Source organism: Phlebotomus argentipes, unplaced genomic scaffold, assembly GCF_947086385.1.
Source record: "Phlebotomus argentipes unplaced genomic scaffold, Phlebotomus argentipes genome assembly scaffold_4, whole genome shotgun sequence".
Classification (NCBI taxonomy): domain Eukaryota; kingdom Metazoa; phylum Arthropoda; class Insecta; order Diptera; family Psychodidae; genus Phlebotomus; species Phlebotomus argentipes.
This window is the reverse complement of record NW_026776174.1, coordinates 1,059,036-1,081,175: the sequence shown is the minus strand read 5'-3', so window position 1 is coordinate 1,081,175 and position 22,140 is coordinate 1,059,036. Positions and strand designations below refer to the sequence as shown.

The 22,140-nt window shown below is 38.5% G+C and overlaps 1 protein-coding gene across 3 annotated transcripts in view; it reads left to right on the top strand.

Moving 5' to 3' along the window:
- The window catches only part of LOC132258134 (hemicentin-1), a 30,374-nt gene extending 8,567 nt beyond the window's left edge, over positions 1-21,807 (top strand). For 2 of the 3 annotated variants that reach the window (XM_059755262.1, XM_059755260.1), the window contains 14 exons: positions 1,616-1,833; positions 1,944-2,057; positions 4,400-4,609; positions 5,624-5,793; positions 6,473-6,611; positions 9,975-10,111; positions 10,178-10,316; positions 11,355-11,503; positions 11,608-11,758; positions 15,152-15,342; positions 17,348-17,522; positions 17,698-17,902; positions 20,225-20,388; positions 21,505-21,807. In XM_059755262.1, coding sequence (XP_059611245.1) covers positions 1,616-1,833; positions 1,944-2,057; positions 4,400-4,609; positions 5,624-5,793; positions 6,473-6,611; positions 9,975-10,111; positions 10,178-10,316; positions 11,355-11,503; positions 11,608-11,758; positions 15,152-15,342; positions 17,348-17,522; positions 17,698-17,902; positions 20,225-20,388; positions 21,505-21,575 — 2,233 coding nt within the window. In that variant the 3' untranslated portion in view covers positions 21,576-21,807. The remainder of the gene's footprint in view (positions 1-1,615; positions 1,834-1,943; positions 2,058-4,399; positions 4,610-5,623; positions 5,794-6,472; positions 6,612-9,974; positions 10,112-10,177; positions 10,317-11,354; positions 11,504-11,607; positions 11,759-15,151; positions 15,343-17,347; positions 17,523-17,697; positions 17,903-20,224; positions 20,389-21,504) is intronic. The other variant, XM_059755261.1, reaches the window with a different exon arrangement.
- Positions 21,808-22,140: the final 333 nt, after the last annotated feature.

The window sequence follows — 22,140 nt, the reverse complement described above, 5'->3', positions numbered from 1 at the left end:
TTTAATGACGTTCGCGAAATGAACAGAGAGAAAGCGAAAATCCAAAACAAGGCGAAAAAATGTAGAGAAATAATGAGATTCTGTGATTAAAATTGCGCAAGCACAGGGCACAAGAGGGCGATATTACATTGAATGGAGCAGAAAAAAAAGTTCATGGGAAGAAAAACACATTTACTATTGATATATTTGCTGAACAGTGAAAACGTGGTGAAAAAAAACGCCATGTCCCGTGGAAAAACAATGGAACACTCTGTGAAAGTGTTCCACCTCAAATGCATAAAAATTGGGGGTTTTTGCTCGCCGCGAGGGATTTTTTTTTCTCCACACTCACTGCAAAAAATATACCCCCAAAAATACCCAGAGCTGTGTAAAGTGTGCTAAAGAGGGTGATTTAGAACGTTGGCTTATCCACACAGAGTTTATTGAATCAACGACAAGTCAGGGTGCATGAATGAAAATCAAACATAGAATTGAGGTGGAAATCCTCTTATGTTTGATTTTCACATTTTTGGACACTTGACAGAGTATTTTTTTTGGGGAAAGTTAGAATTGGAAGCACTTTTGCACGCACAAACAGCACTTTATTCGCGTTAATTTCTCCTGAGATTGTGAAATTCCATGTAGTGTATGTTTTTAGTCCGCAAATATACCACAAACATGCTCTGCGAGGCTCCAGGGAAACTTAGCGACGAAATCCACTTATGCTGAAAATTCCACAAGCTCGCCTCCGACATACACTGACCTCGTTCAATATTTGAACATTCATATGTGATAAATCTCCCTGTGATGCCTTGTTTTTTGGGTAATTGCTGTAAATGCGCACAATTGGAATGTCTCTCGTGAATTTTCAATACAAATCGCATAAATTGCATGCAATATTTCACACATTGTGGTGAATTTTAGGGAAAAATAAAACATTGCGAGGAGTGGGGAGTGTTTTAAAATTTCCTTCAGAAATTTAATATCTCTTTATCACAAACTATGCTTATAAAACCCTTCTTTTCGCAAATTCCCAGGCATTTTCCTATGAAACGTTATTGATTTCAAAATATCTGAGACTGTAATTTAGGAGGGGTGAATCTTAAAGTACTTGGATTTTAAAAATTTAAAGCCTCAGAATTTAATCAATGTACCCAGTTTGATGCGACATAGAAGTTTTACGGGGTTGAAGTCGAAAAAAAATGCCAGAGAGAATAACTTTTGCCAATAGATTTTCTGTTTATTTTTAAAATATTTATGTTAGAAAACTCTAACCTTCATCAATGTTGGGCCCGTTCGAATCTATCCCTCCGGCAGTGTTTATTTGTTCTTGGGAGGCCAAAGTTTCGCCAAACTGTGGCGAGAGCCAGAGCGGATTGACATCATGAAAAAATTATTAAGAGTGGATTTGGAGAGATAAATCAAATTGCGAAATGTTATTTTTCTGCCCTCGTCCAGATGGTGGACGATTTGAAATCTCAAGAGTGTTGCATTTGACTGTGGGTCAGCAGAATTGCGGTGTTTGTATGTGGCACTGGCCGCAGGAGTTTGGGATAATTGTGAAAAGACTGAGATAGATGCTCTTTTTTTCCACATGGCTCGCTGTAATCCCGGCCTTTCTGTGCTCTCTTTGCAGCCTGGATTCGAGAGGTGGTGGCCCATTCGAGTCCGCCACCCATTCCGCCCTGGCCAGTGATCTCGGGAATCGACTGTACTTCTCATCCGGAACCCGACCACATGACGCCAAGCTGCAGATCCGAGGCGTGAAGACTACAGATGAGGGTGTCTATCGATGCCGAGTGGACTTCTTCAATTCACCCACCAGAAATTTTAGAGTTAATTTAACTTTAGTCGGTAAGTTTCCGCCCCAGATTCTGGCAATCAAATTTCAGGGCTGTTGTGTGGATTTATGGGCTTCGCTTCTGACCACTCTGACCCTCATTCTCATGCTCTGTCTCTCGTAGTTCCGCCCGATGAGCCCAAGATATTCGATGCCCAGGGGAAGGAAGTCGCAGGTGGAGCCGCTGGACCATTCCGTGAAGGTCACGAACTCTTCCTCTCGTGCCAGGTTTCCGGAGGTGAGAAATTCCACCCTGTATATTTATGCATATTTGGGAAAGTATGTTGTATTGTGCTGGTATTTCGAAGTCCATTCACACTGGCTTTCGTATCATATAGAGAACAACAAAATAGTTCGCATTTTTCTCACAAGAATAAGAATTGCATAGTATAATAATGTCGTTTGCATAAATGTGACGCAAATCGTTCAGTCACGCAGTATAAAGAGAATGGGGAGTAATTCAATAAAGAAAGCACAAATATAAAGCTCTATAAAACCCTGTTCATCATAAAGATCAATGAAATATGTATCATCAATGCTATCTGGGTATGATTTCAAAAAGCAATATGCATAGCAAACCACCCACAAATGGTGACCAATGAAATTGTCGTTCTGCATATTCGATGATATGATGCAGGATTTGTCGGTTACAAATACATTTCGCCAGTGTAAACTGGACATATATATTATCTCTCCTTACTTAAATACTTTTTGTCACATCAATTCCCTGTCGCAAATTTTCCAGAATCGCGTGATCAAAGCGGTGGCAGATTTAAAAAGCAATGCACACAAATTATGAGCAACACATGGTGATCATTGTCGGCATTATATTGGACAAAGTATAGCATTTTATTGTGCACAGATGTTTCCATTATTGATATTTATCGTCAGTGTAGTTTTTTCCCTCTCTGGCACATCTTCCGCTGGATTTTAAATGCGTCACCGTGAATTGTTGCCCAACTTTGAGGGAATTTTCTCACGCAACCAAATGTTTTATTTCAGGGGAAAAACAGAAATGTAAGCATCAACCCCTGAATTAATTGAGGAATTTGTAGCAGTCTTTTTTCTTCTGCCTCTCGTTAATTGATTAGAGTGTATGTTTCCTAACGCACATTTGTATCTTGAAAACTCATCCTTTATAGTCACACACGTTATTTGTATTCAACGACGCGCCGAGGTCAAAAGAGGGCAAATCGCAGGCTTACGGTTTTTCTTTTCCTATTTCCCAACACCTCACAACAGATCATGAATTCGTGAATTTCTATGAGGGAAGCTTATTAATTTTAATGCATGCATTTGTGATTCAAAAAGGCTCCGCCGTGTCGACACAGACACTTCTTGTGGGTGATTTTTAAATCCTCACCTCAAACATGGTAATTTAGCTTAGGTGTGAGGTTCTTCTCAGCATGTTTTGGTGACATGAAAGGTGATGATGGATTGCATTTTCACGTCACAGACCACTTTTGAGGTGCAAATAAAGCAAGAGAGAAGCGACGATTCCAGCAATTCACACCGCAATTTGTATTTGCGATCAAATTTTCGAGAATGGGTTTAAAATTCCATCTCTTCAGTCATCTCCCTTGTTTACCACAAACTATGCGCCCAATATTTGCGTGATTGATCAGTATAGTTTGGGATGAGATGGCAAAATTGCTGGCTCTGACTGAAGTGATGGATAGATGAGTGCGGAAATGAGTTCCACAAACTCTAATTGCAGGTGGTAAAAAATTAATGTGCAACATGACATCTAAAAATTTCGATATTTTCAACCAACTTTGCTCATAAAGAGTGTGCTTTAATAAATCTTTTTATCGCTTATGGCTAAATGACATTAAATGCATGTTATTTTTCCAACACACATTATAATTAATGAGAAATCAAAATATTTCACACTCTGTCGCGGATGCGTTATTGCTTTATTTTCCAATATAAATTTGTAATGAAATTTAAACAAACAGAATTAACCCAGAGTTGTCTATGACATAGAAGTGTTTTCTGTCCATCTTGCACTTGCCAATCACTGGATGGTGAAGCTATAAACGTGCCTTGTATTTTACAGCATAAATATTTATAGTGGGAAAGACAGTGAACTCCTAAATCTCTCAATTGGCAATTTCAATAAAATATCCGGAGCCAGATGAACACGCGGATTGATGCATTCCTTATGTTTCATCAGAGAGAGAGAGAGTGAGAAAATTGCTGTGAACATTTCCTTTAATTTCCATACACCATCGAACTATATAATTTACCAACAGTATTTTCGATATGCCGTCGTCAGAGGCCATGAGCAATTCTCGCCGCTTAAGCCCTCTCCAGAGGGAGAGAATGTTCTTGTTTATGCGATGAGCGTAAAATTTTGTGTTAAATAGTCATTAAAATCATGGCTGTATTGCCATGGGAGAGAGAGAAGATGTAAAATACCAGCACAATCTTTAATTTTCCTCGCTCTGCCAAGGCATAAATTAGTGGGTGTTGAGGAGGAAGTCGATGGAGGTGCAATTAGCAGTTGGCGAAACTTTTCCCACCGTCCCACCATCGATAGAGATAAATCCGGCGAGTACAAGGAAATGCTCTTTCCAGGACGTCCTCAGCCCAAAGTCACTTGGTGGCGGAACAACGAAGAAATTTCTGGCATTAGTCACCCTTCGGCTGACGTGCGGACGACCGTTGTGAATCAGCTCTTCATTGAGAACATCACGAGGGAGTATTTTGGCACGAGACTCCAGTGTCGCGCTCAAGGATCCAAGCTAATTGCTCCGGTGGTGAAGGAGTTTGCCATTCAAGTACATTGTAAATAATTTTAAGATGATACATACAACATAATTTTCACCTCATGCTAGAAAATCTCTCTCTGCTATATACACAGTGATTGGTCAGAGTGGGTGTGGCTGGTAAATAGACTCGTGGACCCCATAATTTACTTTCTGCACAGAATTCTGACATCAAGATCACGTTCAATTTGCCGAACTTATTACATTTAATGTGCAAACATCATAAATTTATGCCCCTAAACCTTAATTTAATAGTTTCAACGGCGTGTCTCTAAATTTAATAGCATGATTGCACTTGATAGATACTTAAGATTGGCAATTTTTCTCAGTTATGACGTATTGAATTTTCCCATATTTTCCGCACAGATTTAATTTCAAGTTGTCCAACAATGTCAGTCACACTGCACTCTGACCATATCTCAAGGGGAAGATAATATGGCTAAAATCTGTACACCACTTCCACAATTTGTATGATGAATTTTTGACATTTCCCAGGACTTCAGACTTCATGGATTGTTTAAAACAAGACTAAAATCAACAAATGACTGGAATATGACTATAATCTAACTGAAATCTAACTGACAACTTTAAAACTCACGTTTTCATGCAAAAATAGTGTATTTTTCTTGATCATAATTCTTGAATAAATTTTCTTTTCTATTTCTAACTTAAAATCGCAACAGTTTATTATAAAAATTTGAGGTTATATTTGAGCATTGTTTCCTAAAGTCATGATTTTCATTGAGTAAAAGGACGCAATTCTGCCAATAAAGTCAAGAGATAATCTTAAATCACTCACATAACCTAGAAAAATGTGTCAAAATTTGAGAATTCAAACTAATTTCTGAGAGTAAAAAACTTTCACTTCCTAAAACTCATTCTGATCTGTGTACACCACTTTCTGACCATATTATCTTCCCCTTGGCGTTTCTCGTAGTCTTGGCAATAATTGATTTTTTCCTCTTTCTCTGTCTCCACTGAAATATCATGCTTCTTGACGGGTGTTCATCGATTGATGGATGGGCAAAAAAAGTGAAACCCCTCGCCGTGAAAGTCGTGTCGCCGAATGAACTTCTGCGGGCTGGACAGATAGTTCCGCTGCGCTGTGAGGCCTGGGGGTCGCATCCCCCGGCGAAAATTGTGTGGCTGCTCGACGGGGAGCCCGTCCGGAATCCCAACCTCACAATATGCAGCGACAGAGATGTGAGTTATTGTCAAATTAACACACATATTGTATGGTTTAATTTAATAATGCAAAATTCAGCAGACATTATCATTATCTTTTTACACCTACTCGCACACACTGAGGCGCAAATGGTTGTGGACACATACGAGCGCGGGAGACTCATAAATAGTTATGATTTTCTTCTTTATTAAAATTTTGCATGTTCAGTGAAAATGAAGTGCTCTCTGGGCGAGTTTATTAGATGAAATAATTAACCTACTTGACCCAATTGAGAGGCCTTCTTCTGGATGTGAAAATTCCTCTCCTGTTGAGGTATATAATAAGGCTCAAAGGCGCCAAATAAAAAGAATATTAAAGGCTTAGATTCCGGTTTGAAATGAGGCACTCAACGTCCAGGAGTGGAAAATAATTTATGCAGGAACACTGTGTGGTAAATGCAGACGAGAAATGCACTTCTTTTTCCTCTTCCTTAACATTAAATAATTACATACTTCATTCCGGGAGAGAGTTTCAAACCGACAATTTTCCCAAGTGGCCCAGAAACGGGACAGACTAAATTGCATCCTTCTCCTGAGAGTTTCCTGAGATTTCACAACATGTGTCCACTACCATGTGAGGTCTAGTGTATGCGAGAAGGCCACACGCCTCGTAATACATATCTTCCGCGGCCCTCATGGCTCTCCTCTCACCCTTCAGCAGGACGGTAATTTCACATGCAGCATTCTGCCACTGCGGGTTATTGCCGAATATGATGGTGCTGAATTGACGTGCCGAGCCACTAATCCTTGGTTCTCAGCGGGAACTCTGCAGGATAAGCGAATTATCCACGTTGCATGTGAGTTGTTGCTATGAATTTTACACCATATAAATTGATGGATATTTCAATTATGTCCCGTCAATTGTTGCCACGAGTGCAGAGAGAATTCCTTTTCACACTGAAGATGTGGAAAAATTGTTTGAGCTCTGGGAAAAGTGCACCATTTTTCATTCCACCCACTCACCCTACAATTATCCCACAACTTTTGCTGCAGTCAACAATATTCCAGCAGCATTATTGCCAGTGCAAGAGGTGGAAAAAAAATATTGCGTCAGGATGGGAAAAGTTAATAAAACTCGTGACATGATGAATTGCAATATTTTGTCGTCATAAACACGCGAGAGAGGCGAAAAATATGTTTGAAAATTGATTATGAAGATGCAGATTATGTAAAATTTCGCATATTTACTTGAAAAATCAAGGGAAAACAGGGAAAAATCACAGTGAAAATTATACAATAATGTTGTTCGACTGAGATTCAATATTATTATCCGATTATTACTGTGCAAGAATTGTTTTCAAGCGTTTCTGTTACGAATTTTTTCTCAAATGCGCAGCATTTTCCGATGCAAAAACGGTCTAATAAAAAATTTTCATTAAAAATTCAAAGGCTAAACTGAGCAACATGAATAAATAATTCATATCCGTAATTTATGCGAAATGAATTTTTCCGTTAATATCTTTCAATAAGTGATTTACTCACGTTTCATCCTGTATTCTTCGTGAATTGAGCAAAATCCTTTTCTGACTCGCAATACGCGTTCCCAGTGATTGCTAATGAATGCAAAATTGGGTCGTCAAGAAATCGTGTTTTTCATCCCTGACACCCACTTAGAGCGTCGAATAAATTATCCTTTCACTTTTCGCGTTTCTCTCGCTCTCAAAATAACACGTCACACAAAGGCTTCAGCCCCCAAATTATCATTCAATCAATTTGAAAATCACTTAATTAGATGAAATTTGTGTCAGATGCTTTTAAGTGAAAAAACACTTTGAAAATTGTAAAAGTTGCTCATTTGCATTTCTTATGAGTTCCCACTCAACTTTCACTCGATTTTTCCGCAACCCCAGCAAACGTCTCAGTTTCCCACCATTCAGTGGAGGGTGGAAATTGTATGTGAGCTGGGAGAAAATGAACTTTTATGTACTTCATTCTATGAGTTTCTCCCACTAAACTCGCCCTATCGCGATGATTGATCTTGTGCGATAGCGAGAATCGGGAAAATGGGAGGCACTCAAGTCTTCGAGACTTTCTTGTCTGTTTTTCTTTTCTCTGACGGCTAAATGAAACTGCAGAGAAGAATGGAGAGTGAGCAAATCCATTTACTATGGCTTTAAACTGTACTGTTGCCCAGGCTAATAAGATAAATCTTGAGACTGTATCTTCGCTGTGGACTCAACAATGGGGCCAAGCGATTGGCTTGTCCAGTTCATATGGAATTATTGCATGGGGAACAATGGGGGAATGTGGCTGGACAGTATGTTGCAAAGGCGGTGGGAGTTTATGCAAAATATTTCGCCTCAATAAAGCACTTGAGTAAGATGTGGAATTATGTTTGGGCGCTTTTAGGCACAACTCATGGCCACATTTTCACATCAAATGAATATTTGAAAAGCTTCCCAGTTAATGGCGAGGAAGATGGATTTAGCACGCGACATTGTTGCTCGCCAGGGAAAGAACTACCACCATTTCCACACACACAGAGAGAGAGAGATGGAGAGAATTAACACTTTATCCGTCATAAACAAAAAAGAACCACCGCGAAATGGGGTGCGGGAGATCACCACCCACTCCAGTTTTTGTACACTCAATCTTGCCCATCTTTCCCGCAAGACAATCCTCTTTGGGATTTCTTTCAATTTTAAAGCGACACTTTTTACCACCGGATTTTCTCAAACAATGCACGGCGCTGAACTTTTTTTTCCATCACAATTCACAGTGGCTTGGAGAAGTTTAGAGTCAGCTGAAGTGTCGCTATTTTGAGAAAATGTATAGTTTTTCTTGCTTCCTCCTTGTGTGAAATCAATATCCACGAAGTGGAATGCAATTCCTCTGGAGAATTTCGTTGGTCCTCATGCTCTAGAGCTGATGCGATGTATTTTTATGCACTCCAACACTGCACAATTTGATTTATTTTATTTGAGAAAAGTGGAAAAGCCAAAATAAAATGTTCCACAAAAGCAGGAAAGTCACTCTTCAACATAAATCACAGAAGAAAGGCTATTTTCAGCGTGATTTTGATGCCTACGAGTTGACTTTTCTGTGACGAAGAAAATCTCTGCATCGCAGTCTAAGCCATAAAATCGATATGTTTGGAATTTGACTCCCAAAGAAGTTCCATATTTTTCTTTGATGATTGATTTTCTGACTACAGGAGTATTTGTTAATCCATCCATTACCTCTTTGAGTATTGATTTCATGCTTAGAAAACACACACACACACATTTCCCACAGCTTTGACATGGATAATTTTATTCATAGGAGCGAAAAAAATGGAGAAAAAACTGCCAAAAAACCAAGTAGAGAAAGTCAGTCTATCCTTCTGCTCATCACTTAAGCCAACTCCCTCATAAAAGTTGGTTGCGAAGGATGAAAATGGGTTCTAGTGAAATATTATTCATATTTTTTTTCTTCCTCCTCTCAACACTATTACAGAAAAGCTCTCGGGGAGAAAATGGGAAAAAGCTCTCTGTCAAAATTCATTCAGCGATGGCTTCGCATGAAAATTAGTGTTGCTTTTAGTTCAACTCCATCAAAAATAACTTTATTGGAATTTTATACTGCGCGATACGCCGCGGATAGCAACACTCTTTAATCTATTGACATGCTGTCAGAGAAGGATGGATCACGGTGTGTTCAGGACTTGTTGATAGAGCATAATTGTGTGGTTTCTTCCAATTTGCGAGTATTCAAATTTCATTTTCTGTGCAATTTCTCGCAATTAAAAGTATCATTTGCACTCAATTTTGTGCAGTAATTACAATTGGCATCACAATAAGTGCATAGAATGTATCATATTTTGGACACACAGTGTATTTGTATGCGGCAATAAGTGACGAGCTGCAATAAAAGTTGAATCCCATGTTATGTTGAGCTTATTTCCATTTTTGTGTGTATAAAGTCTAGTATCCTTGACACAGTGAGAAGCTTGTGGCATAATCCTTCTCCTCTCTCCAGGAATTTCAGCACAATTTATGTTTCCACTTTAATGCTCCATATTCGGGGATGGCAGACACTGCATGTGCCAGATATTGGAAGACAGCAGTGACAATAAAGCGAGGCGGAAGCCTCGAGGCCATGAGGAAAAACTATGCGAAAATTTTATCGCGGGAAATTATCGAAATTTATTCCTCAAACTCTATGGTGTCTCTCCCCTGCAGATCCTCCCGTTGTCTCCATCCACTTGGCCAACGAGGATCCGAGTCGTCTGGTGATAAGATCAGAGGGACAGAATGTAACACTGAAGTGCCGAGCAAATGCTAGACCATCAGTCACATCATTTGGATGGTACAAGAATGTGAGTAATAAATTAGGTGTCCATGTTGGGAAGTTTAACATGAAAAATGCCCATTTATTCGGTCAGGGCATGAGAATGACAGGGGAGAACTCCGAGACGCTGCACCTCACCGCGCTGGAGAGAGAGAGCGAGGGATCGTACAGTTGTTCAGCACTCAATACCGAGGGTGAGACTCAGAGCACCCCTCTCGTCCTCCAAGTGCAATGTAAGTTTGGGCAGGGCAACAATGAGGGGAAAAAACACATCTCTTTGTGGTCCATTCAATTGACGCCGTGGAACAGTTCAGAGCTGAACTTGAGGGGAAAATCACTACCAATTTCAGATCATTAACAAATTTCCATAATTTTTTTTTAATTATTCCAGAAAATATTTCAATATTTGATTATTCTTTGGATTTTTTCACTATTTTCCGTCCATTTAATTAAAATTTGAATTTAATTCAGTATTTGATTATATTCTCCACATATTGCCGCCAGAGGGCGTCAGTTTAAACTCTTGAGATACGTAGAAATTCCGATTGTATTTCCCAAAGACAAGTTTGGCTGGGAATTATAGTAATTTAGAGGTTATTTTAAGACGTTTAAACCCCTAAAATAACAGCATAAGAAAATGACAAATAATTAAATATTCAGGATTTTTTGATTTTTTTCCATCCCTCAAAAATCGACTAGTCATTTTCCTCTTAGCTGAACTCTTTTGGGGTGCTGACAAGTAGAATAAAATGATGTATTATTTGCGTACAAAATTCATTGTCTTTCTTTTTCTACCAACTTGTCAAGTCTCTCATAGTATTTAACATTCAAGGACTGTAATTCACAATAGTTTGTCATTGTTCTAGCAATTTTTGTGAGTTTCCAGCATCTTGCTCTCATGCATTTCATAAAAGTTTCCTCTCAATTTCGTTATAATATTAAATTAAATTTAGAGACGAAGAGCTTGACGAAAGGCAAACTATGTTTTTACCATTTTCACTAACATGCATATCCGAGTGGTTGCTTGTGGAATTTGAATTTCTTGCAATGCAAATTTCTTATGGGCACAGTTTGTGGCAAGTACTTTCCATTGGCACAGCGCCAGGCGGAAATGTCTGAACAGTTTAGCGTGAGAAATATGTCGAATTGAGTCCACAATCCTCAATATTTCGAGCTATTTCATCGTGAATGTTGTCGAAATACGGAAAATTTATATGCTTACCGTGTGTTTGATGAAGTGTAGCCAGTCAAATTGAATTCTCCTTTGTCAGATTCACCAAGATGCAGGCCAGGCACTGAGCAGATCTCCTTGGGAGCACTCAATCTGCACACAATTTCTGTGAAATGCGAAGTCGATGCTGATCCGGCGGATTCTGTGCGGTTCAGCTGGACGTACAACAATACCAGAAATGTCTCTCCAGTATGTTTTCCGTCAACAAGCACCCAATATTGCTTGGGCGGGCGAGAGTGCCACCAATTAACATCTATTGCTTTTTGCTTGGAATTTATTTGTCTCTCTCGTAGGTTCTCAACTCCCGGATAAATTCACATGGATTAGTCAGTTCTATGACTTATATGCCACAATCAGACTCGGAATTTATTACACTGGCGTGCTGGGCGAGCAATTCCGTTGGCAGGCAGACAATTCCTTGCCTCATACACATTTTTCCAGCAAGTAAGTCCTCCACACAATGCCATATATCCTCTTTCTGCGCCCGCCAGGCTTCTCAACTTTGAATGCTTCTGCGAGAGCTCACGCTGGCGTGTGTCTTTCATCCCCTTATTTGCATTTTCCGCGTAATACTTGGCGTCATATAAAGTACCAATAAATACCTTGACTTCCTTTTGAAAGGCATGCAAACAGTTCTCATTAATAGGAAACTTTCCAAATTACAATTTTCACTCCAACACACCCTGCAGTGTTCCTTGGCAAAAGGGAATTATTTTCCATTCCATACAAAACTAATGCGAATAGCAGACTTCTGTGTGACACAAAGGTTGATTGAAAAGTGCGATTTAAATTTACTGATTGCAATGCGACGATAAAAGACATACAAATTCAATAAAACATTCTCATTTCACTGGCAAAGTTTCAATGGGAATTAAATGTAATTATGATTGACAATATTTTAATAGTTATAAATTGAATATTTAATCAATGAATATCAAGTCATTAAAATTGCTACTCTTATCAGTTATTAAATATTGTATTCATCCACTTTGATCTGCCAATATTGCAGAGAAACAATTTATAATTCATCAATGGGGAAGCCAAAATTTATTTCTAATTTATAACTTTCAGATTAAAATTTTAAATTATGTCGTACGTAAATATGTCACAAAGTCGTATCAAGTTGATACAAAATTCCAATGAAACTTTAATGTTTTGCATACATTATTTGCTTTAATTTAAAGTCCTCGTCTTGTTGACTCTCCTTTTTGAATGTCTATATATGAAAATTTTCCGTCACGATTTTTGAATATTCGACGCCAGACGCTAATTTCCATAACTTCTTCCACAGCGAGACATGAAAAATATGCGATGTGTCAGCCATGGCGAAAAAGTCAATTACTCAAAATAATAAAATGTTAATTGAAATGTCTATTCTGGGGTGGAGATAGACAGGCAGTGGAAAAAGTTGAAACCGTCATTTATATAATTTGTGGATGTGGCTCAAATGGCAATTGATAAATGTTGCATATCTGCAAATTTCCTATGAAGTGCGTCATTTTGAGGCCACATTGAGCAATCGTCGCTGACCACTTTTCCCCCTTCCCTTTTCCACCATTACACTACGTGGTGTAATTACTTCGGCATTTATGTATAATTTCACAAGGGAGAGACACAAGCAAAAGTTTGAGGCGAATTTTCATGGGGAGGCAGAAAATTGTGAGCAAGTTGATCAAAGTAAAAGCAATTATGATGTCTGAGAGGAGGATCTTTAGTGGCAAGAAAATTAAATACAAAGTGGAAGGCGCGCGGTTTCTGTACTTTAATACATTAATACTTTACGACTTGCTAAAACCTAATTCACACACAAGTACGTGTTAATTCCATGATTTGTGTGCCTTGTGTGATTAAACTTTGAGCCCAAAGTGCCAGGAGGTGCTCATTTTCAGCGGCAACATTAATTGAATTGTGCTATATTGAACTTCTGTATATCAATATCGCTGGCCTGAAAATTAATTTATATCTCTTTTCACCTCCGATACCGCGTGAAAAATGTGATTTCCATTCCAATTTTGGGGGTATAAAAAAGCGGGGGCAACATCGCAATTTCAGCCTTTTTCCCCGAAATGCATTTTAAATCGAATCGGAATCTGTAATTGCATCGCCAAGTTAATTTTCACTCATATAAAATTAATCAGAATTCGAATGAGAGAGAAAAAAATAAATGATTGAAAACTGTCATAAAATATAATCTGTTTTTGATACATATTTTTACCATTTTCAACTTATTACATTTCATTATAAATGAATAAAATGACGATAATTATGCTTCCTTTTTATTATCGTCAATAATATGTTTTTAACCAACTCACTTGTTATTTTAATATCCGTGATTTTATTTTTTATTCATAAAATTCTACTTCTATTAACTTGGCATTTGATATCTTCGCCAATTTTACTGAAAACTTACTGACAAGAGAGTTTTAGTGTGAAAACATCAATCAAGTTTGAAATTGACACTATTCCATCAGTTACTTTAGTGGTGTGGAAAAGAAGTTGCGAAGAACGCTGTTAGCAACACAGCCGCCATAATGTTCAGTGGAAAAGTTTTCACGGAAAGTTTTCCCTCTAACTATCATATTTAGGAGCTTGTGCGGCTGTGGAGGGAATCAAAGGAATCTCTCACAGTCATGCTTGAGCATGAGAGCTTTTGGAATTGAGTCTCGGGGCTGTTTTGTGTCTCTTTCCACCCCTAAACTGTCGACACGCGGCAGCGACAGAAGACGATTGTGTAAGAAAATTTAATGACACTCGGTCTTTTTTGTTGCATAGCACGATTTAAATTCCATTCTTTATAGGCAATAAATTGTAAAGTTTGCGAATAAAGGGCATTTTTATAAGCCCCCCAAGTGTTGATGATACAATTTTGATGAGTAAACTTTCTCAATAACTCATTACGAATAATTTTGCTCATTTTCTCCTACAGTCGAAGTAATGTAAAGCCATTCAATCCTTTCTTGCTCTTGTCTCTCTCTATTGTCTTATCTGTCTATATATGCACGGACAGAGAGAGTGGCTTTGTGGAATCCACACGAGTGGATGTTGAGACATTTTTCCTGCGAAAGCGTCTCAACACAGAACCTTGTCAATTTAACTAAAATCTCCCTCTCAGTGCTGAGATTCTTCATAAATTCCCGAGTAATATTGAGATGCCAGATAAAATATCTCCACGCATTAGGCGTTGTTGGGTATCTCAACACTGGGCTCAGTGAGAGAGAGATTTGGTCGTCCAGAAGGGAAAGAAAGACAAACTCCCGAGATGATGTTTGGCTGAAAGTGGTGGGAGTTGCCTTATGTGATTATCTCTAACAAGATTAGGCGACACTGGGGTCGAAGGGTTTGGTATGAAATTTCTTTGCCGCATGTAAAAGGATTCCATCGGGGCGGCCGTACAAGTATTTTCGATATCCAATACATATTTAATGCGATAATAAGTGGGGATATAATTTTAGCATTATGTCCAATGTTTTCAAGAGGCTTCCATATCCATGCCCCAGGAAAGTGCCTCAAATGCAGAAAGCGTGCTCACAGATGCGGGGAATTTGAGGAGCTACTTGAGTGCGGGATATATGGCATAAAGAGCAAAAATACTCAAACGAACATGAATTCTAATAGATTCTCCAGTCTTAGCTTCCCGCTTTTTTGCCCGCCACCTCCTCCCTCATCCCCCACACCACCCCTCCAACCCCGTCGTCTTGCGGAAATATTTCACATGTCAGTTGAATGGGTATGAAACGTGTGGGCGACTCGTGAAAGCACTGCAAAGTCTTGATGTCTGGCGCTGAGTGTGGCTTCCATTGAATTTCAGTGAACGATGAATTTCTCATGTTTCAACAGGAACACCAGATCCACCACGTCTCTGTGAATTGTACAATAATACACATTTGGAGGTTGTTTGTATTGCGGGAAATGATGGTGGCCTGGAACAGCATTTCCTGCTTGAGGTGATAAATGGCGAGGATATTTATGGACGAGCCTTCTCACTGCCGCCAGATGCAGAGAACGAGATATCCACAATGAATGATCAGGTTTGGCAAATTCCATAAGACGACCCCACCGAAACCCGCCCATAGATTAATGCTCAGGTGCCACACAACTCTGTTTTTGGTCGCACGAACGGACAAATGTCAATGTACTTTGTCAATGCCCCTCAGCATCCCCGCCGACATTTATTTTCCCGCCACCCATTTTGGGCCTTCCGCGTGGACTTTTTTTCTTCTTCTTCCTCCTCACCCACTCACCGCCCAAGACCCAGACTTTCGATGTCCGATTTGGCACAGAAGAATGCAAATTTCGTCCCCCCATGAGATTAGGCGGTATTGATGGCGTGACCTAAATACACTCTCAATGGGAATATTCCAGGGAACGGAACTTATGCTCAAAACCATCCTATACATATCCATAAAATGCAGGACTTTGCATGTACTTTGTGAAAATGGCGCTATTTATAAAGTGATTCTGAAAGTTTATCCATAATAACCCTCGAAAGCCCGCAGTGCTTTCGGCCTGTTAAGCAGCCAAAATTGACCGGTTGATAGGTCAAATAGTGTTTCTTATGGCAGACTAACTGGTTTAATGGATAAGCTTTCTGTTTTGTCTCCTAATGTTCCCAACGGGTAATCTTGACATGGAGAATTACGTGTTAATGAACATCTTTTTATAGGCATGATATTCAACCCTCTCAGGCACTTTTGTATACAGAAGGAATATTGGTCGAATAAGCCACAAAATAGAGGTTTAATAACATACACAGCCATGCGAATGAACAGTCTCAGTTAGCAACAGTTTGTCTCGAGGGGAAGCCAAGATTTTGACAATAAATGTCGCACTTTCTCACTTGCAAACCAATTCCTTTGGCTAAACTCTAAAAAATGGTCAGAAAACAAGGCTGAATGTGGAAATTAACAATAAAAAACAATTTATTAATTTCCCAAGGGGGAGATATTATGATCGGAATGTTAGGAATTGAGGAAGGGTAAAATATTTGGAATATTTGCATTGCAAAAGCTTCGGTTTCAATAAATTGAGGCATTTTCTTGATAATTTTCTTTGGAAAAATCAATTTTATTGTTTTTCTAGGTTATGTGATTGATTGAAAACGTTAAAAATCGATTCTGTCGGTTGAATAACCTTCAAAATCATTAAATTTATGTTTGAACTGGGAATATTTCCCCTATTCTTCGTCGAGATGAGCATTTATAAGTGAAAAACAGCATTGAAGTCACACATAACCTCAAAAATTTTATTTTAACCTAAATAAATGCCTCTTTTCTTAGTTATTTCCGCGGTTCGTACTTTATTATCCAGTAGAAACATCGTGACGATTTTAAGGCCAGATTTATAACCTCAAAATTTGATTAGAATTTTTCTAGGCATTTTCCGAAGACAAAACTGGAAAGCTTAAACTTTTTGAGACTGAAAAATCCGGTTTAGATTGTGATAAGTTAGAAATGCACGTAAAAACCAGTTGAAAGAGTCTGAAAACCGATAGAGAATGTCTTTAAAGACGTTCAGAAGTGTCAGGAAATGCTTTCAGATTTAAGGCACGTATTATTTCCCCCTTGCAATTCCCTGAATTTCATTTCTTGCCTTGGAATTTTAGAGAATAGCGAGCTGAAGATAATGCAATCGCCTGTGTTTTAAATTCAGACATTTTTAGCGCACACGATAATTTGAATCTAAACAATGTTCGGAGAAGCTGAGTGACAAAAAAAGTGGTCTCTTTGTGAGCTTGCGCCCATATTTCAATCACACAGCTGAGTTTTTCTAACTCCGCAAATTGTCCTTTCATTTGAATACATGTGCAGAGCGTGTGTGTGATATAAAAAGTGCCTCCTAATGGATTGTCTTCGGGTTGGACAGAGTGAGATGTGTAATAAAGCATCCCCGGGATGGGCGATTGTGGCGGAGGGGAAAAAAGTTTCATAAAACTTTGCCAGCAAATGTTCCGTTCTGGGCATGTGGGAAACTATACATAGAGAGAGTTGGTGGAATGAAATTGAAAGTGAAACACTGACTCCTTGTCACTTGCAGGCGACATCGGCACCATTGTTGCGGCTCAAGGAGGATAAGCCATTGTTCAAATTGGATAATTTGGAGCATGGCCGAGAATATCAATTGCTTGTGTATGCTGTTAATGCCAAAGGACGAAGTTTTCCGCCAGTTGTGCTCGACAAAGTGCGAATTAGCAATTTAAATGTCCTCTATGGTAAGTCACCTGATGCTGCAAATTATCCCCCTTTTTTTGCCCCCCGCCTGCACCCCAGGCCGCTAGTCTGATTGATAGTGGGCCCCATCGGGGGCGGCGGCGGCGGCGGTGGTGAATCACTTTTCAATTGAGTCGGTATGTTTTTGTTGGCATCAACCGCACAACAACATTGCAGATGAAACAGTCGTGTCGGACGATTTATCTTCACCTCCCGCCACGGACAACAATGAAAAGAGAGAATCGACAGTGATTATCCTGGTGGCTATTGTTGCTTCGGGAGTTATTATTGTAACATCAATTATCATTGCCGCCATTGCGATTACATATCATCACATGAGGCCCAAGCCGCCGGAGCCTCAGGATGTGAGGAAGAGAATGAGGTGAGAGAATCCATTACATTCAATTTGCCATTAATGCCAATTAAAGCTGACTCATCTGCCAAATCAAAATGGGCACTTTAAAAGCCGCCAAACTTTGCCACTTTTCACTCTGCAACTTTTCTCACTTTCCACCCTCCGCATTCCCACCCCACGGTGGGGCGCGTGAGCTTTTTTTTCCACTCTGCCTTCCCGCGCGCGCCTCACACATCTAATTCGCTTAACATATTCGCCTCTTTACTTTTTCCTCCCTCGGCGTGCTGAAATTTTATTTCGCTCGTCGGCAACGAATTTTTTCCCGTGCATCTTCAATATTTGCCGGAAATTTTCCGTGAAGGCGTATAACATTTAGAATGAGGTTCACAAGGATTTTTCCGGGCCGTTTTGTGTGAAAAGAATTTAGAATATGTATGGCTTGTAAAGGTCAAAATGGTTAACTGTGTTTGTGCGTAAGGTGAAGAGTTTGATGTTTCTCTGTCCCTTCTTTTTCTGCTGTTATATGCTTGCAATGTTAAAGTATCAGCCGTCAGAGCAGCGAAAGAAGTTGTTAAACATTTGAGAAAGAAGAGCATTTTGATGCAATTTTGAATTCAGAAACTCCTGTTTTTGTAGTCAAAGTATGAGAGAGTCATCAAAGCACATCCAACCTGTAAAGCTGTGAGTTTGCAGAGCAAACATATGTACATATACATACATATTACGGCATCATATTAGATAGTTTATTTGGTATCAGTCCTACTCACATATTCCCTATGAACGTATAATATTTCATGTAGCACAGCATGTAAGTCACAAACAAATCCAGGGGTAAAATTGAAAACAGTCGAGAGAATTTCCACAGCGTATATATGAATGCTAGGAATCAACAATTTTCGTAATAAATCGTCTTTCATAAAGTCCTTGGGGAGGATCATCGTGGGGTCTTATTGTATTTTCCTTCTTGAATCAAATAAGCACAAACAGCACAAATATGTTGTGAAATCATTGTTCTGATATGTGTATTCAAAACTTCAGCAACAATTATTTTATTGTGTTAAAATCTCACTTCAATCGTCACTATTTTGTCACTAAAACCTTCTGGAGCTGTGCCAAGAAAAACTATATATTATTCAATATTTGACGAATTCTTAATTCAATGTGAGCTTCTAACGTTTTTGCTATGCAAATATGTATATTAAACCACTGCGGGCGAAGCATACAAACGAGTGAATCTGTCGCAATTTCAGTGATTAAAAGTCTCTTGCTTTCAGCATAGATTTATACTTTTTAGCAAATGCTACAATTTGGAGATTTGCCTCTATGCTTGACCCGCATAGATTTATCGATAAAGCGTACTAAATCGTGTGGACCAGCCTCAGAGTTTCTTCATGAATTTCGCAGTACAACCCAGAGATTGCATCTTCATAAATTTTTCCCAGCGCTCCGGCAAATCTCTCGCCCAGACTAGATTTTTTTTTCCAGTGAAAATTGTAAAATACATGTGAAAGGAAAATGTTTTTATCACCGCCTCATCCATTCGTCGATTGTTTCTCTCTCTCTCTCGGCGATAGAATTCTCTTTAGCCAAAAAGTATCCAAAGAGTGTTTTGTGGTTCTTCTCGACATTTTGGTGCGAAACGAAGAAGGGAAAATTCCAAGGAAAATTCTCATCGTGTGTGTGTGTGTTCTGCAAAGTTTGTCAATAATTCACACACTTTGCACTGTGATTTATGCTGTTGAGATAAAAGTTCACCTTGTTGACAAGCTCTTTATCTAAAACACTGATAAATCACTAAATTAATAAGTAGGATCAACAATGACGGGTGGTAAAATGATAGTCTTAGAGAGGGGCAAAACAAAAACTTTTAGCACGAATGTCTCAAAGATCCGCCTCAGAGTGTCGAATCTTTGAAAAGCACACAACGATAATTAGATTAACTCGCTCTTTATTTCTTTAGTGCAATTTCATAGTTTAATTTGCCCAAAAGAAAAGTGCATAAAAATCCACCATTTCTCAGCACTTTCGTGCCAAACACAAGCAAACTTAAGAGCCAAAACAAGTCCCTCGAAAGCACATTTAATTAAGAGACTCCCTGGGAGAAGACTTCAATATTTTACACAGTGAGAGAGAGAGAGAGAGAGTGGAAAACAACAAAAGTTGCTCAGAAATTTTGCCAAGACCATTAAAATTTGCAAAATTTCATTAACACACCGTGAAAATTTCTTGTTTGTGCATGTGATTAATTAAATACACGCGGCAAAGGTGTGATTGCGATGGAGCGCGTCTCGTTAATCCCGCACTAATTAATTCATTTATTTCTCTCTCTCTCGTGCTTATCGCAAAAAGGCCCGCAAGAACCGACGTGCCATCGATGTACTCTGGCGAGGAGACTCTCGAGGAGGAAGTGGCCGGATCCACCACGATTCGACCACATCATGCATCAATTAGTCGGAGTAGTCGTTATATAAGTGAAGGATTCGTACAATATTCACAGCCGAGTCTCAATAATGGTGAGAAATTCAATACATAGTCAGGGGGTGTGTAGCTCTGAAGGCTAGAATAAATCGCATAACAGCAAGGGGAGAGTCACTCGCGATTTCAGGCCATTCACTTTGTGATTATGACAAGAAATAATTAAATTTTTGACTAATTTTTGAATATTTTATCCAAATTAATATATTTCATTATTTTCTCCTCCTAATTTTTATTAAATATTCTGAAAATATTTATATATATCGAGCAATTCTCAGTCACACAGAAAAACAGCCCATCTAGAGTTTTAGGTGATACCACAATGTGTAAGACAGGAAAAATTGTGAAATTTGCCTAAATTATTAAAATTCATGTAAATATTTAATAAATCTACGGTAAAAAGAATTTACTGCAAATATTTTTCATGTTTATGCTTGAAAATGAAAATCACAATAGCAGATTGATCCATTTTTGCAAGATATTTGCAGATTACGATCTGTTACTCTGAAGATGGTTTAACACATGTGGACCAAAATAGCAAATAACACAAGTTTTAAAATTTGTAACACAAGCGCGGAATATTTTTACACAATCGCCATTTTGAGCCTTAAATGTGTGACTCAGAATAACAAAGACATGTGTTAGACCCATTTAACACATTTTTTACATTCCTTGTGTGACTGAGAATTACCTCAATAATTTAAAAAATAATCTTTTTTTTATTGAAATTTTTTATAATTTGAAAGTAAAAATCAATATTTAAACATTTAAAATAATTAAGATTCCTCAAAAATCGACTAGTGACTTTCCCCTTGGATTGCAAGTTGTTTTGCAAAAGGGACTAATTACTGAAAGTTTTCTTGTATGCTTAAAGTTTCGAGAGAAATATATTTATTTTTTTCCCAAATTTTTGTTTCAAACTCCTTTCGCTAAAGTTTCATTGCTATATCGTGATTGTGAAACTTGATATGATGTAAGAGAGGTACACGCCCCTCGATGATCTCGCTCAAGTGTAAATCCTTCCCCCTTTCATAACACTCTAGCACAAGATTCGCATTCAATGATAATGCGAATTTGTTGAGAATATTGGATAAATTGCAGAATATGCGGCCCTAAATGATTTCCATCCTGTTTATTTTCTCCTTTCATTGCAGTATATATTACAGATCCTGATTTAATACTCCAACACAGCGATTTTGAATTCAGGAATATTAGTGGCCATTAGAGGTGGTTGAGTGGAGAATGATGAAAATTTATAGACTTACGTCGTCAAAAGTGTTAGTTATAATATTGTTAGATTTGAAGGAGGAAAAATATATATATATATGAAGATTGGAGATAATTCAACAATGATGGAAAACATATGTTAAGTGGTGTGAAGAAAAATAAATCATCTTATATGAATATGAATGGGAAATGGCAATAAAAGCTGACGAATGGATATTTTTTAAATAAAACTCTTCACTTATTCTATCTCCTTGCGCTGGCTTCCTTCCACACAATTTCCGTTCCATGTGAATAAACCTTCTTCCACTTCGCGAAATGGCGAAACATTCACCCATCAAAGCCACGATTTTCACGTTTCTGTGTCACTTCTTCTTGCATTCCAATCTAAAATTTCAATTTACGTAGCATTCTCTCACATGGAGATTCCCCATTTTATTTCCTACGTGGCACATGTAAAATTGTCAAGGAAATTCTTTTTTTGGGCGCCCCTAATGGATCTCTCTCTCAATGTGTTTTATCGCTCTCCTTTTCGCATCTCTGAGCTCCAAAATGCTCCATCGTGA